Source organism: Erinaceus europaeus, chromosome 10 (assembly GCF_950295315.1).
Source record: "Erinaceus europaeus chromosome 10, mEriEur2.1, whole genome shotgun sequence".
In the NCBI taxonomy this organism is placed as follows: domain Eukaryota; kingdom Metazoa; phylum Chordata; class Mammalia; order Eulipotyphla; family Erinaceidae; genus Erinaceus; species Erinaceus europaeus.
In genome coordinates, this window is record NC_080171.1 from 14512595 (window position 1) to 14528197 (window position 15603).

The 15603-nt window shown below is 42.9% G+C and overlaps 1 protein-coding gene across 4 annotated transcripts in view; it reads right to left on the reverse strand.

Moving 5' to 3' along the window:
- CCDC180 (coiled-coil domain containing 180) overlaps positions 1-15603 on the reverse strand; it is an 88556-nt gene that overhangs the window by 41710 nt on the left and 31243 nt on the right. For all 4 annotated transcript variants that reach the window (XM_060199125.1, XM_060199128.1, XM_060199126.1 and 1 more), the window contains 6 exons: positions 14412-14534; positions 12999-13172; positions 11785-11900; positions 3083-3209; positions 2221-2260; positions 1602-2062 (listed from right to left, as the gene is read on the reverse strand). In XM_060199125.1, coding sequence (XP_060055108.1) covers positions 1602-2062; positions 2221-2260; positions 3083-3209; positions 11785-11900; positions 12999-13172; positions 14412-14534 — 1041 coding nt within the window. The remainder of the gene's footprint in view (positions 1-1601; positions 2063-2220; positions 2261-3082; positions 3210-11784; positions 11901-12998; positions 13173-14411; positions 14535-15603) is intronic.

Genomic DNA, 15603 nt, shown 5'->3' on the forward strand with positions numbered 1-15603 from the left:
CCTGGGTCCATGTTCCCAGGGGGTTAAAGAATAGGAAAGCTAATAAGGGAAGGAATGGGATACGGAGTTCTGGTGGTGGGAATTGTGTGGAGTTGTACCCCTCTTCTCCTATGGTTTTGTCAGTGTTTCCTATATATATATATATATATATATATATATATATATATATATATATATATATATATATGAATGCGAAGGAAGTAAGGGTAATTTTAAAAAGCACTGCTGTCTCAAAAATTTAAAAGGGCATATGCACCTTATGTTAACAGCTGCCCTATTTGTAGTTGCCAAAGTATGGAAGCAACCGCAATGTTGATTGCCGGATGACTGAGTAAAGAAGCTAAGGGACACATGTTACCATGTGCCAGGACTTGGGTTCTAGCCCTCACTCCCCACCTACAGGGGGGAGGCTTCATGAATGGTGAAACAGGCCCGCAAGTGTCTCCCTTTTTCCCTCTCTGTCTTCCTCTCTCCTCTCAATTTCTTTTATTTTTTTTTTCCCTTCTCAGTTTATCTCTGTCTTATCAAAGAAAATAGAAATTAAAAGGGGGGGGAATGGCTGCAGGCAGTGGTAGATTAATAGTGGACGCATTAAGCCCCAGTGATAACCCAGGTAGAGAAGAAAAAGAAGGAGAGGGAGAGGGAGAGGAGGAAGAAGTTGCTATTGGCTAAACTGAAAGAACTGGGTGGAGCATGATAAGTGAAACAGATAGAGAGGTGAGTGGCAAATATTGTGTGGCTTCGCTCATATACAGAACACGGATATATCTATAGTAAAACAAACAAACTTGCAGAAAAATAATGATAGTGACCTAATTGACTCTTAGATTAGAAAAATTATGGAACTATTATCAGGAAGGAAAGGGGTTACTGAGGGGGAAGACAGGTGGAGGGAGGGTTCCATCAGTTGTGATGCCACAACAACTCGGGTGGTGGGTGCAGTGAATTGTATGCACTTATATAACTATGGGTGGGAACTATAGTCCTGAAATCTTGTAATTCTGCAAACTGCTAGTAGGCCAGGAGAAAGTGGCGCTGGGTGGTGGCAACCCAGTTGAAAGCACATATTACCACGTGCAAGGACCAGGCTCAAGTCTCTGGTACCCACCTTGGGGGGGGTGTTTCACAAGTGATAAAGCAGTGCTGCAGGCATCTCTTGCTCTCTCTTTCTCTCTCTCTTCATCTCTCCTTCCCTTTCTCTGTATTTCCCCCTTCCCTCTCAATTTCTCTCTGTTGCCAACTACAGAAATATTTTAAAAAATAAATAAAAAGATAAAAGCCCTGCTGTCAGATGAGAATTAAATTCCCACTGACAGATATGAAAGATGTGCTCACAATCTACGTCATTCTTTTATTTAAAAAAATATTTATTTATGGATAGAGACAGAGAGGAGTCCAGAGAGAAGGGAGAGATAGAGAAAAAGAGAGCTCATGAAGCTTCCCCTCTGCAGGTGGGGACAAAGGGCTTGAACCCGGGCCCTTGTGCACGATAATATCACCTTTGCAATTATTTATCTGCACCACAAGGGAGAGTGAACCACTGGGGACTGAACACAGCCAACTGTTCCCACAGCCAAGAAAATAATCTGTTGTGAGCCCACCTCATCAAGTAGACTCTCACGTTCTTCTTTTTCCTCCCTCTCCTCCTCCTTTTCATCATACGCCTCTTCTCCCATCTCTTCATTCTTCCCCTCTTCTTCTATCTCCTCATTTCCCTCCCCTATCATTTCCTTCTCTTCTTGAACCATCTGGTCTTCCTGTTTCAAGGCTGCCTTTAGGGAGCCATCGTTTTCCTCCTGCACTTCTTCTGAATCTTGAAGAGAGTCCTCTCTGAACGCACCCAGCCTGCCACTCGGTACTGGCTCTTCCTGCAGGCTGGAAGCCAGATCTTCACCTGTGGAGGACTCCATCTCTTGGTCTTTATTTTCTTCCATTTCTTCTGCTGGCACAGGCAAACCTGGCTCTCTACTTGTGCTTTTGGTACTCTTTCTAGTTTCTGCGTTCAACCTAGCTCTTCTTTGCACGTTTCTCCTTCTCTCCTGGAAGAGCTTTTCATGTGTTTCTGTTAAAGATCAATCCCAAAGCACAAGGAGAAATAGGTTACCAATGTAGCCCGGCTTGATCCTCCTCAACCCAATCAAACATGTAAGAGCAGTACACTATGGTAAATACACAAGAGTGAACTCAGGGAGAATTGGACTTAAATCATGACGGTATTACCTGGTTCCCTAAATTTGAAAATGACTTCCCCATCCAAGTTCTGAAAGGGAAAAACAAACAACAGGACACTGAGTGAGGATGCAGCTTTTCTCTGGAATACTATTTCTAAGAGCATCTTTATTCTTATATGTAAAAGGACCCTCACACACACACACCTTATGACATAGTCCTTGACCACTAATTTTATCTTGTGGTAGTAACCAAGTTATCAATTTTGGAAACCAGTTTATTTAAGCCCATACAGGCTAGTGAATCATTTCTAAATGATGAATGGGCTAAAATCACGTTTTGTAGTCACGCGAGGCAAAAGAGCCAAGCAAAGGATAAAAACAGGAGTAGAAACATGCTGTTCCCTGTGCTGTATGTACAGGTCTCATATGAACAGGATATATGTGATCTTGAAGCCCCTTCATCAACTGTGCTAGTTCCCTGCTTCACAGGCTTTGGGTGGAGGTGTGGATATATTGTATCCGGGATTTTGGAGGTTGTGGAGTTTGCTCCACACAGTTCCTCACAGTTGTGTGATGTAGGGGTGCCACCCTACCCCCAAATAGATCGATGACAAATGGTTGATTGCATAGGAGAATCCATGAAATCAGAGTGAATATAAGGGCCTTTCACAGAGGAGAGAGCTAATCCATGGAAAAGGTGATAGCCTAATGAGATAGGCTTTTATTGGCGACCTTCCTAGCTGCTCTCCCTTCCTCATTCCCAGAGGTCTGCGTGTCAGCCAAGCTACGGAAAAACTGATGTCTAGGACCATGTCAAGTATGAAAAATGGAGGCACACCACAAATGGACTCATCCCTCCTCTTTGTTTCTTGGGGAACAGCTGTGGCCTTTATTTATATCCCTTCCTGTACCTGTTCAAAGATTTCACGGACATAGAAGTGCCGGCTGAGGGTGGAGCTATAGGAGTTGAGCTGGTTCAGTATTATCGTTGGGAAGTCTGTCATCTCTTTAGTCTGGAGGCAGTGGAAAGTTTCATACCTGGGAGGGAGAGAGGTAGGTGACTGTCTCAGGGGAGCTCTGCCGAGTGTGGGAGACCTCGGCCAGGAACTCTCCCCTCATCCATGGATGTGGTGTGGAGGCTGGCACTTGAATCTGCACAGAGTCAGTGCTTTTCACAGTGATGGTCCTTCATTTGTTTTGCTAATTTTCTGCTCACACAAAACAACAGTCTTTGTAGAATATTTAGGAAACACACTCAAAAGAGTTCCCTGCTTCTTAGGTCTTCCTATTTCCTCCCTCTTGAAAGCCTACCTTTGAACTTTAACTTCTTAATCCCATCAAATATTTTAAAAAATTATCTTTATTTGTTTATTGGATAGAAAAAGCAGAAAAAAAGAGGGAAGGGGGAAATAGAAAGGGAGAGAGACAGAGAGACACCTGCAGCTCTGCTTCACCACTCACAAAGCTTTTCCCCTGCAGGTGGGGATTGGGGGCTTGAACTGGGGACCCTGAACATTGTACTATGTGAACTCAACCAGGTGCACCACTACCCAGCCCCCACCAAATCTTTTAAAAAATAATTTTATTAGTAATTTAATAGGTGTTTACAAGATTATAAAATAGAGTCAGGGAATCCTTGGATTCCCACATAGACATGACGGGCCTAGACCTCTAGTAGATCCCTCACTTCACCATTACCAGTCACTTCCATCAGGAACATCATCACAAATCTTCTTGTGGGCCTCTCTAGGACCTTGCCCTTCAGTGTAGAGCAGCAATGGTAGGGACCGCACCACCCTCCAAAGAGAGACTGCGTCAGACTACTCTGCCACTCTATGAAGATTGGTCCTGATGAGTGCAGCCTAAGAATGTTCCCAGCTGTGAACATGGAATGCAGGTTTAGACTGACAAGGACTCAGGATACACAGGTTACTGTGCTAAATAGGAATATATATGGGCGCTTGGTCAGATCAATGGGGTAAACAGTTAACTGTATTTATATATTTTCTTCAAGTTTGGGAGCTACTCTCTGCCCTAATCCAGCTCTCTATCCCTATTCTTAACTCTGACACCATCTTCCCAGACAATATTTTAAGTCCACCTGCATGTTAACTATCAAGCTCAGGCAAAAATTACTAAAGCCATGGGCCACATGGAACATACCTGAAATAGACTTCCTAGCTTCTTCCCACACAAAGACCTCTAATTTTATCTACTCTATTCCTACCTTTGGGTTCCTGATTATTAAACAATTTATCCTGTTTTATATCTTACTGCTTTTCAGCCACCAACTAACTGATGCTACCATGACTTCAACCTGACTTCCCTGGGCAGAGGGCCTCATCAATGTGTCGTGGAAGCTCACCTCACCTCTCTAGAGCTCTATTTCACTAAGGAAAGACCGAAACAGGCTGAGGGTATGGATTAACCTGCTAATGCCCACGTACAACAGAGAAGCAATAACAGAAGCCAGACCTTCCACCTTCTGCACTCCAAAAAGAATTTTGGTCCACAGTCCCAGAGAGATAACATATAGGGAAGCTTCCAATGGAGGGGATGAGACACAGAAGTCTGGTGGTAGGAATTATATGGAATTATACCCCTATTATCTTACAATCTTGCATATACATATATACATATATATATGAAATCTTTTAAAAATTTTGTATTAACATATTAATATATTGATATGTATTAATACAAAATTTTAAAAGCTTTCCTATTCTAAAAACAGGTTATAAGATAGTAGAGGTACAATTCTACACCATTCCTACCATCAAAGATCTGCATCCCATCGCCTTCCAATAGTAGATATATCATAGATAAGTCTATGGGTTGACTACATATGTATTTTTTTCTCTTTTCAAGTTCATGTGCTCAGTTCTCTATAGTTTACATATGAGTGCAATCACCCGGTATTTGTCCATCATCTCCTTCACTAAGCATACTCATTGCCCATTCCATTAACTTTGTCTTGAAGACACAATATAGTCTTTTAACTGCGGAATAGTGCTCCATTGAGGACATTAAAAATTTAATTTTGTTTACCAGAGGATTGCTCAGCTCTGGCTGATGGTGGTGCAAGGGACTGCATCTGGGACTTTGGAGCCTCAGGCATGAGAGTCTCTCTGCATAACTATTATACTATCTACTGCTGCCCTCCTTTTTCTTTCTTTCTTTCTTTCTTTCTCTTTCTTTCTTTCTTCCTATTTTTAATTTCTTTATTGGGGAATTAATGTTTTACATTCAACAGTAAATACAATAGTTTGTACATGCATAACATTTCTCAGTTTTCCATATAACAATACAACCCCCCCTAGGTCCTGTCATCCTTCTTGGACCTGTATTCTCTCCCCCACCCACCCCCACCCCAGAGTCTTTTACTTTGGTGCAACATGCCAATGCCAGTTCAGGTTCTACTTGTGTTTTCTCTTCTGATCTTGTTTTTCAACTTCTGCCTAAGAGTGAGATTATCCAATATTCATCCTTGTTTCTGATTTATTTCATTTAATATGAAATTTTCCAGGTCAATCCAAGATTGGCTGAAAATGGTGAAGTCACCATTTTTATAGCTGAGTAGTATTCCATTGTGTATATAGACCACAACTTGCTCAGCCACTCATCTGTTGTTGGACACCTGGGTTGCTTCCAGGTTTTAGTTATTACAAATTGTGCTGCTAAGAACATATGTGTACACAGATCTTTTTGGATGGGTGTGTTGGGTTCCTTAGGATATATCCCCAGGAGAGGAATTGCAGGATCATAGTGTAGGCCCATTTCTAGCCTTCTGAGAGTTCTCCAGACTGTTCTCTACAGAGGCTGGACCAATTGACATTCCCACCAGCAGTGCAGGAGGGTTCCTTTGACCCCACAACCTCTCCAGCATTTGTTGCTGCTACCTTTTATGATGTATGACATTCTCACAGGAGTGAAGTGATATCTCATTGTTGTCTTTATTTGCATTACTCTGACAATCAGAGACTTGGAGCATTTTTTCATGTGTTTCTTGGCCTTTGGATCTCTTTTTGGTGAATATTCTGGCCATGACCTCTCCCCATTTAACAAATAACCATGGGGTTATTTGTTTTCTTGTTGTTGAGTTTGGCAAGCTCTTTATATATGTTGGTTATTAAACTCTTGTCTGATGTATGGCATGTAAAGATCTTCTGCCATTCTGTGAGGGGTCTCTTGGTTTGGATAGTGGTTTCCTTTGCTGTGCAGAACCTTTTTAACTTGATGTAGTCTCATAGGTTTATGCTTGCCTTAGTCTTCTTTATAATTGGATTCATTTCATTGAAGTTGTCTTTAAAATTTATGCAGAAAAGGGTTCTGCCAATATTTTCCTCTAAGTATCTGATAGTTTCTGTTCTAACATTCAAGTCCTTGATCCATTTGGAATTTACTTGTGTGTTTGTTGAAATATAGTGGTTCAGTTTCATTCTTCTGCATGTTTCAACTCATTTTTTCCAACACCATTTGTTGAAGAGACTCTGCTTTCCCCATTTAATAGTCTGGGCACCTTTGTCAAAGATTAGATGTCCACAGGTGTGGGGACTTACTTCTGGGCTCTCAATTCTATTCCACTGGTCAGAGTGTCTATTCATATTCCAGTACCAAGCAGTTTTGATGACAATGGCCCTATAATACAATTTGAGATCTGGGAGTGTGATACCTCCAGTTCTGTTCTGTTCTTCTCAAGATTGTTTTGGAAATTCTAGGTCTTTTCTAGTTCCAGATAAACATCTGTAGCATTTGTTCTCTTCTCTTAAAAAATGTGTTTGGGATCTTGATGGAGATAGCATTAAATTTGTAGATGGCTCTGGGCAGTATATTCATTTTGATGATGTTAATTATTCCAACCTATAAACATGGAATATTTTTCCACTTCTTTGTGTCTTATTCAATTTCCTTGAGTAGTGACTCATAATTTTCAGTGTACAAGTCTTTCACTGCTTTGGTTAGGTTTATTCCCAGATATTTGATTGTTTTGTTGCTATAGTAAAAGGAATTGATTTCTGGATTTCATCTTCTTCTAATTTAGTGTTTGCATAGAGGAATGCCACTGACTTTTGAATGTTAATTTTGTAGCCTGACATCTTATTGTATTGTAAAAATAGAGGTATTACATCTTCTTGAAGGTTTCATAGAATTCATTTGTAAAACCATCTAGTCCAGGACTTGTATTTTTGGGAAGGTTTTTGATAACTGTTTAAATTTCAATAGCTGTGATGGGCCCGCTCATGTTATCTAGTTCTTCTTTATTTAATTTTGGAAGTTCGTAGGTATCTAGGAAATCATCCATTTCTTCCAGTTTCTCTAGCTTGGTGGCATATAGTTGTTCATAGAAGCCTCACATGATATGTTGAATTTCTGTGGTGTTTGTTGTGGTATCTTCTCTTTCATTTACAATGGATTTATTTGGGTCTTCTCCCTTTCTTGTTTTGTGAGCCTGGCTAAAGGTTTGTTGATTTTGTTCACTCTTTCAAAGAACCAACATTTACTTTTGTTAATCTTTTGTATTGTTTTCTTATTCTCAATATTATTTATTTCTGCCCTAACTTTAGTGATTTCTGTCCTTCTGGTTGCTTTAGGATTCCTTTGTTCTTCTCTAGGTCTTTAAGATGTGCAATCAGTTTGCTTACTGTGCTTTTTCTTGTTTCCTAATGTGTGCTTGTATAGCTATGAACTTCCCTCTTAGAACTGCCTTAGTTGTGTCCCAAATATTTTGATAGCTTGTGTCTTCATTTTCATTGAACTCTCAAAACATTTTTGATTTCTTCCTTAATTTACTCTTGGATCCAGTAGTTGTTAAGTAGTGTACTGTTGAGCTTCCACATTTTGGGACTATTACTCATCTTTTGTTGATTGTTAAGTGTTAATTTCATTCCACTGTGGTCTGAGAATATGCTTGGGATGATTTCAGTGCTCTTGAATTTGTTGATGTTGTCTTTGTGGCCTAACATATGGTCTATCCTTAAGAATGATCCATGTGGACTTGAGTAGAATGTGTATTCCACTTTCTTGGGGTGAATGTGTCTGAAAATGTCAAATAGTTCTAATATATCTATCTCCTCATTTAGCTCCCTTATGTCTTTATTGATTTTCTGCCTGGATGATCTGTCAAGTTGAGAGAGTGGGGTGTTGAAACGCCCTAATATTACTTTGTTGCTGCTAATATATTGCTGTAGCTCTTTCAGTAGATGTTTGATGTATTTAGATGGTTTCTCATTGGGTACATAGATGTCAATAACTGTTAAGTCCTCTTGATTGATCCTCTGAACATTAAGTAATGTCCATCCCTATGTTTTTAAATTTTATTTATTTTAAAGTCTACCGTGCCAGATATGAGAATAGCTGTTCCTGCCCTTTTTTGTGGGCCATTGGCTTTTATGATAGTTTTACATCCTTTCACTTTGAGTCTGTGTTTGTCTTTGTTGAGTTATCTGGGTTTCCTGTAGACAACATATTGTTGGGCTGTTTTCTGATCCATTTTCCTACTCTCTGCCTTTTAATAGGTGAATTCAGGCATTGGCATTTATTGATATCATAGATTGAGATATTTTAACATCATTTTTGTAGAGTTTTAGAGTGTTCTGATAGATGGCCTATTTATGGTGGTCTGACTGTTTATAGAAGACCTTTCAGAACTTCTTTCAGGGTAGGCTTGTTGATAGTTGATTCTTTCAGCTGTTGCTTGTTTGAGAAGGTTTTTATGCCTCCATCTAGTCTGAATGACAGTCTAGCAGCATACAGAAGTCTTGGTTGAAAGCCTTTCTCATTGAGCACTCAGTAGATATCTTGCCATTCTCTTCTGGCCTGTAGTGTTTGTGTGGAGAAGTCTGCTGCTAATATTATGGGTTCTCCTCTGTATATGACTTTTTTTTTCTTCTCTTGCAACCTTCAGGATCCTTTTTTTTTTTTTTTTAATCCTTATTCCTTTCCATTCTAAATATGATGTGTCTTGATGTCTTTAAGTCTGGGTTAATTCTGTTTGGGACCCTCTGGGCTTCTTGAACCTTTATGTCTTTGATGTTGTCTAGACTAGAGAAGTTAGGTCCTGAAGAATGTTTCCTTCCTCTCCCTCTCTTTCTTCCTCTGGAAAGCCAATAATGTGTATATTATTTCTTTTGAAGTCATCCCATCAGTCTGTTGTTGTTTTCAGTATCTCTTAATCTCTTTTTGAGATCTTTTACTTCTTTTTTAGTTGTCTCTAATTCATCCTTGATCTTGCTAATTCTGTCTTCAGCCTCATTTATTCTATTCTCTGGCCCCTCTACTATTTTCTGGAGTTCATCTATTTTGTTACCCTGTTCTGAAACTGTTTTAGCTTATTCAGCTAGTTGTGTTCTTAGCTCAGCTATTTCAGCTCTCAGCTCTCTAATAACCTTGACATAATTAGTGTTTTCTTCCATAGTTTCTGCATTTCTTTTTTTTTTTAAATATTTTATTTATTTATTCCCTTTTGTTGCCCTTGTTGTTTTATTGTTGTAGTTATTATTGTTGTTGTCGTTGTTGGATAGGACAGAGAGAAATGGAGAGAGGAGGGGAAGACAGAGAGGAGGAGAGAAAGATAGACACCTGCAGACCTGCTTCACCGCCTGTGAAGCAACTCCCCTGCAGGTGGGGAGCCGGGGTTCGAACCGGGATCCTTATGCTGGTCCTTGTGCTTTGCGCCACCTGCGCTTAACCAGCTGCGCTACAGCCCGACTCCCAGTTTCTGCATTTCTGATGACAATTCTTTCAAACTCTTTACTCATTCCTGTGATTATTTGCTTAACTAGTGTCTGGATGTTGACCTTACTATTTTGTGTTCACCCTTTGGGGGGTTTTTAGCTGGACCCGTGTCCTGGTTCATTTCTCCAGTATTTCTTCTTGTTGGTTTAACCATTCTTTATATTATGTTATGAGGTTCCTCTCTCAGTACTTTTCAAATTACTGATAACTCTTGCCTGGATTGACTTGTGTCTAAGTAAGGTAACTAAAGCATTCACAGTTGTGGAAATTAACAGTTGTTTCATTATTATTTCAATCCCTGAGTTGGAGCACAGAGGCTGTTAAAAGCCTCTTTTGTTCTTTTTCTTCCCTGTAGGGTATGGGAGTGAAGGCTTTTAAACCGTATGTATGCTTCTTAGCTTAATCACTCACTCTTGACCAAGAGATAAAGCAAGGTGGGGGAGAGATAGTACAGTGGTTTTGCAAAGAGATTCTCACACCCCAAGGATCCAAAGCTCCAGGCTCTATTCAGCTTCTCTGCCAAGTCAGGCAGCACTGCTGGGCCCCATGAGTTTCTGAACAAGTGCTGTTTATTGTCTGTAGGTTCTGAGGCAATTATTCATCATGTTCTCATCAGGAGAACAATGTAGAAAGGCTCCCACTATACAGCCCTACCGTCAGGCCACCGAGCTATAGCTCTTCTCCTGAGTTTCCTAGTCCTCTGTTCCCAGATGTCAGCACAGGGCCTCCCCCCTACTGCTCTAGCCTCTGAGGGTAGTAGCAATGGAGACTCACAGTTGCATCTGGTGAGTCTTGAGGGAGTCCTCTCCTCCCTTCAGCAGTCTTTTTGTTGGTAAAGCAGACTGGAGGTGGTGCCTCAACTGATAAACTGCCGGATTGTTACCAGCTGCTCACTCTCTCCTTAGGTTCCTCCCTGTCCATGAGCCGCACGTGTTTGCACTCACTGGTGATTTGCTGGGTTCCTGAAGTCATTCTAGTCCTGCCTTGTTGTGGTCCCAGGGGGTCTCCTCTGATATTCGTAGTTGGCCTGGGAGAGGAGCTCTTTCTTTCTTCCTTCCTTCCTTTCTTTCTCTTTCTTTCTTTCCCTCTCTCTCTCTCTCTCTCTCTCTCCCTTCCTTCCTTTCTTTCTCTTTCTTCCTTTCTTCCTTTTTTATCTTTTTCTTTCTTTCTTTCTTTCTCTCTTTCTCTTTCTTCCTTTCTCTCTTCCTTTTTTCTCCTTTCTTTCTCTCTTTCTTCCTTCCTTCCTTTTCTTTCTTTCTTTCTTTCTTTCTTTCTTTCTTTCTTTCTTTCTTTCTTTCACCAGAGCCCTAATCAGTTCTGGCTTAAGGTGGTGTTGGAGATTGAACCTAGTGCCTCAGAGCTTCAGGCATGAAAGTAATTTGTGTAACAACTATTTTATCTCCCCAGGTTAGATTTTAATTGATTGATTGGTTGTTTTTTTTTCTTTCTTTCAATTTTTGGTCATCTCCTGGGATTCACTAGTCCAGCTGACCTTTTCAGATAGAGACAGAAAGGGAGAGGGAGAGGAAGAGAGAAACTATAGCATAGAAGCTCCCTTTATTGCGGTGGGAACCTGGGTGACAGAACAGCACAGTAACCAAGAGAACTGTTTCGCAAGTCCCCCAGGGGGTGGGGGCCAGGGTCCATGTTCTTGATGGTTAAACATGACCTTACTTAAAATCTCCCTCTGAAAACCAGTCTAACTGAAGTTCTCTCTGGAACTGTCTCTGTTGTCTGACAGCAGAGCACCACAATGTTCACTAAAGTTAGAGGGAAAATTGTCATCTTGTGCTTGCTGGGCATGTCCCTGGATTCCTTTGTCAAGTTGAAAACAGGTCCTAAGCCACTCTTTCCTTCTTGTGGGGTCTGGTCTACCTACCTCCTTTGTATAGCCTTCAGATAATCTTTGGCTCTTTCCAGAGATGACTTCAGGGAGTCTTCATGGCTTTGCTGCCTCATCTGGTCCAAGAGCTTATCCAGGTGAGCCTCCTGGGACTGGCAGCGCCACCCAAAATAGAAGGAGGCAGACGTGAGTTGCCAGAGCTTTAAGAATGTAGGTGACATGCTGAGACCCTGCTCCAGAAGCTGAGGCTGGGAGTCTGGGGTAAGGTCTAGGACAAGCTTTTCTCCAAAAGAAACAGCAGGAGTGCCATCACCCTTCCTCCCACTGTCTCAAGGTCTCTGGCATCTTTTCTCCATCTAGAATTTTCTTCTCTCTCCATTTCACATCCCTGGAGACCCAGCTCAGAGAGAACTCCATAGGGACGCACTCCTTATACGCAAGTCATCTGTGTAGGGTCCCAATTTACCTCCTGTGTCACCTGCTCTCTGACACTGTGAAGGCAGACGGGCCCGGGATCAGCTCATGAGGGGAGTGGTCTGATCACTGCCAAGGTGGAAACGCCGTACCCCAGTCTTAATGTCTCTCACGGACACTCTCTTATAACCATGCTTGGATCCAGAGACCCACTGTACAAACCAGACCTAACCCAGGCAGATTTCTTCTCTTCCCACCTGCTTCTATAAGCAAGGTGATTCTCGTTTCCCTATCCGTTTATGTTTCATAGTTTATTTATTTATTTATTTATTTGCCACAGGGTTATTGCTGGGGCTCAGTGCTTGCACTATGAATCCACCACTCTCAGTGACCATTTTTTTCCACATTTTTTTCTTTCTATTTTTATTTGACAGGACAGAGAGAAATTGAGAGGGGGAATGGGAGACAGAAAGGGAGGAAGAGAAAAAGGCAGACACCTGCAGACTTGCTTCACTGCTCACGAAGCGTCCTCCATATAGGTAGGGAGCAAGGACTCGAACCCAGTTCCTTATGCATGGTGGTATGTACACCTAACTGAATGCATCACCGCCCAGCCCCCATAGCTTGGGGTTTTACATCTGAGTTAATTCTTGTTGAGGAAGTGGAGAGAAAGTGTGTATGTGTGTGTGTGTGTGTGTGTGTGTGTGTGTGTGTGTACATATCTTAATGCTGAGGTCACAGGGTAGCAGGAAAGTTGCTGGAAGAACTGACAATCTGGGTGTGGCCCTTCATCTACTGTGGGGTGTGGGGGCTGCCCTGGGTGCTGGGGGGAGCACCTGGTTTTCTCTGAGGTCCTTCCGCCGCTTTTGCTCCATCCTCTTCTCTAGTTCCAGCTCCTGCAGTGACAGTATGTTCAGGTGTTCCTCCCACAGCTGTGCAGCCTCCTGGAAGTAGCTGAAGAGGTCTAAGGTTTGCCGCTCTGTCTGCTTCTCCAGGGCCTCAAAGGCTTTCTGTAGCGACAGAGCCCAGAGAAGGAGCCTTGAGTGCTGACTGGCCCAGGCTGAGGAGGAGGGCCCCACTCACTGGGCAACCTTAGCCCCACACACACTGGCCATCACCGCCTGGGTGCTGTCCTTTAACGTCACACTTGGGCTCATGCCCTCACTGCCTTAGGCCACCATTTCTGATCAGCCTTTAGTCAGGTCCTCAGACTGGCCGATCCTGAAGTCCCATCTCTACCTCACCTGTCCTTGTCCACTAGGCCCTGACAAGAGGTGAAGGCCTAGAGGAAAGAAGGGGTCACCCTAGAAAGTATCCTGCACGTTCAGGCGGGCCACCTCCACCTGGGCCTGGAGCACTGTTCCTGCCCTAGAGTTCCCGGACTCTTACTCAGCACACTCTGCTGTTAAACCCTCATCTCCTCTCTTGTAACAAATTTTGTGTCTTTTACTTTCTTCTGGGCACAGGGTTGACAAACTGAGAACTAATGGTGAGGTAAATCTGGTCTTCAGCACTTCTATTTGCTTGACCCTAGAAGTTAAGAGCAGATCTTATATGTTGCAGTAACTGAAAAATATCAAAAAATGATGTCTCCAAAGTAGAAATTATGTAAGATTATGAGGCTAGGCGGTGGCGCACCTGGTTAAGTGCACACATTACAGTGTGCAAGGACCTGAGTTCAAGCCCCTGGTCCCCACCTGCAGGGGGGAAGTTTCATGAGTGGTGAAGCAGGCCTGCAAGTGTCTCTCTATTTCTTTCCTTCTCTACCTACTCTTTCCCTCTCAATTCCTCTCTGTCTCTGACCAATCATAGATACATAAATACAAATATAATTTACAAATTAGAAATTATATGAAATTAAAACTTTTGTGGGAGCAAATAGGGTCTTATTCAGCCACACCCATCCATTCATTCTGGCATCGCCTGGGCTTGTTTTTGTCACATGCAGCTGAGTGATAACTGGTTACAGCAACCTGACAGCCTATAAAGCCTAAAATATCTGCGCTCTGACCCTTCACAGAAAATGCTGTAGGCACTGGGGGACAGGGCCAACCTGCTGTGTGTAGCCTTTTAGTGCTCAGGCCCAGCGGCGCTCACAGAGCACTCACCACAGGTGTGGAGTCCTGCACGGCTCAGCCTACTCACTGGGAGCCAGAAAGCTCAGACCCCCCCGAGACTCCCACTCCATTCAGCCTGCAGCCCAGCATCCCAGCTCTGCTCTCTGGCTGTGTGGGTCCCCAGCTACGTACGTCCAAAAGCTCCAGCTGCTCCTCCACCTTGCTCTGGAGCTCTCCCACCATCTGGAAGAAGGACGGGCTCACCAGGTTCTCGGCCTCCTCCTCTGTGAAGGCTTTCCAGTCTAGCAACTGCTTCTGGAGGGTACATGGCAGGACCTGCTTCAGAAGCTGGTCCTTCCCCTAGGATCCACCTCCTCTGACCTCTGAGAACCTGAGGGAACGCTCCCAGCAGCAGAAGGTCCACTGCTATGGGCCTTACCTGCTAGGCCAGGTGTAATGTGCTGCCCTGGCTATCTTGCTGAACCCCTGGTGGTTGTCTCAATAACTGTTTGTGGAAGATGAAGAAACTGGGGCTCCAATCACCTCTCCAGAGCCCTATCCCACTAGGGATGGCTAGAAACGAACTGGGGGAATGGATCAGCCTTGCCAAAGTCCATGTCCAGTGTAGAAGCAATTATAGAAGCCAAAACTCCCACCTTATGCACCCCATAATGAATTTTAGTCCATAGTCCCAGAGGGAGAGAAGTGTAAGGGGAAGATTTCTCTGAACTCCAATTCCATCAGGTCACAGAAACAGAAGAGGAAAAAGGGAAGAGCACTTGGAAGTAGTAACAGGTGTAGATATAACTTGGAAAGGCAGAACCACAGGAAAAAACAATGTGTGACCTTGGGAGAACTGCTGATATTTCCAATGGGGAGAATGGGACACAGAACTCTGGTGGTGGGAATGGTGCGGTATTCTACCCCTGTCATTTTGTAAATGAATATTAAATCACTAATAAAATCAAAAACAAAATAAAAGGAAGAAGGAAGGAAGGAAGGAAGGAAAGAAAAAACTGGGGCTCCATGAAGAGCAGACACTTGCTGAGGGCCACACACCTGGTTTGAATCTGAAGTGTCCTGCTGCAGACCCCTTTGCATAAGCCGCTGCCCTGTCATCTCAGCATTGGCACTGCTGCCTGCCAGGAAGGAACTGTGTGTGCCAACCAGAAAGCACATACTCTACAGTGCCAGCATCTTAGTTTAGGCACAAAACCCAAACTAAACCTACCTCCTCCACATGGGGTTTGTCTATAGCTATCTAATACCAGAGCTGTCGAAAGAGCATCAAGGTTCTGCAAACGGTTTTCATGCCTGAGGCTGTGAGGTCCCAAGTTCAACTCCCAGTACCACCATAAGCCAGAGTTCAGCAGTGTTTGGTTTG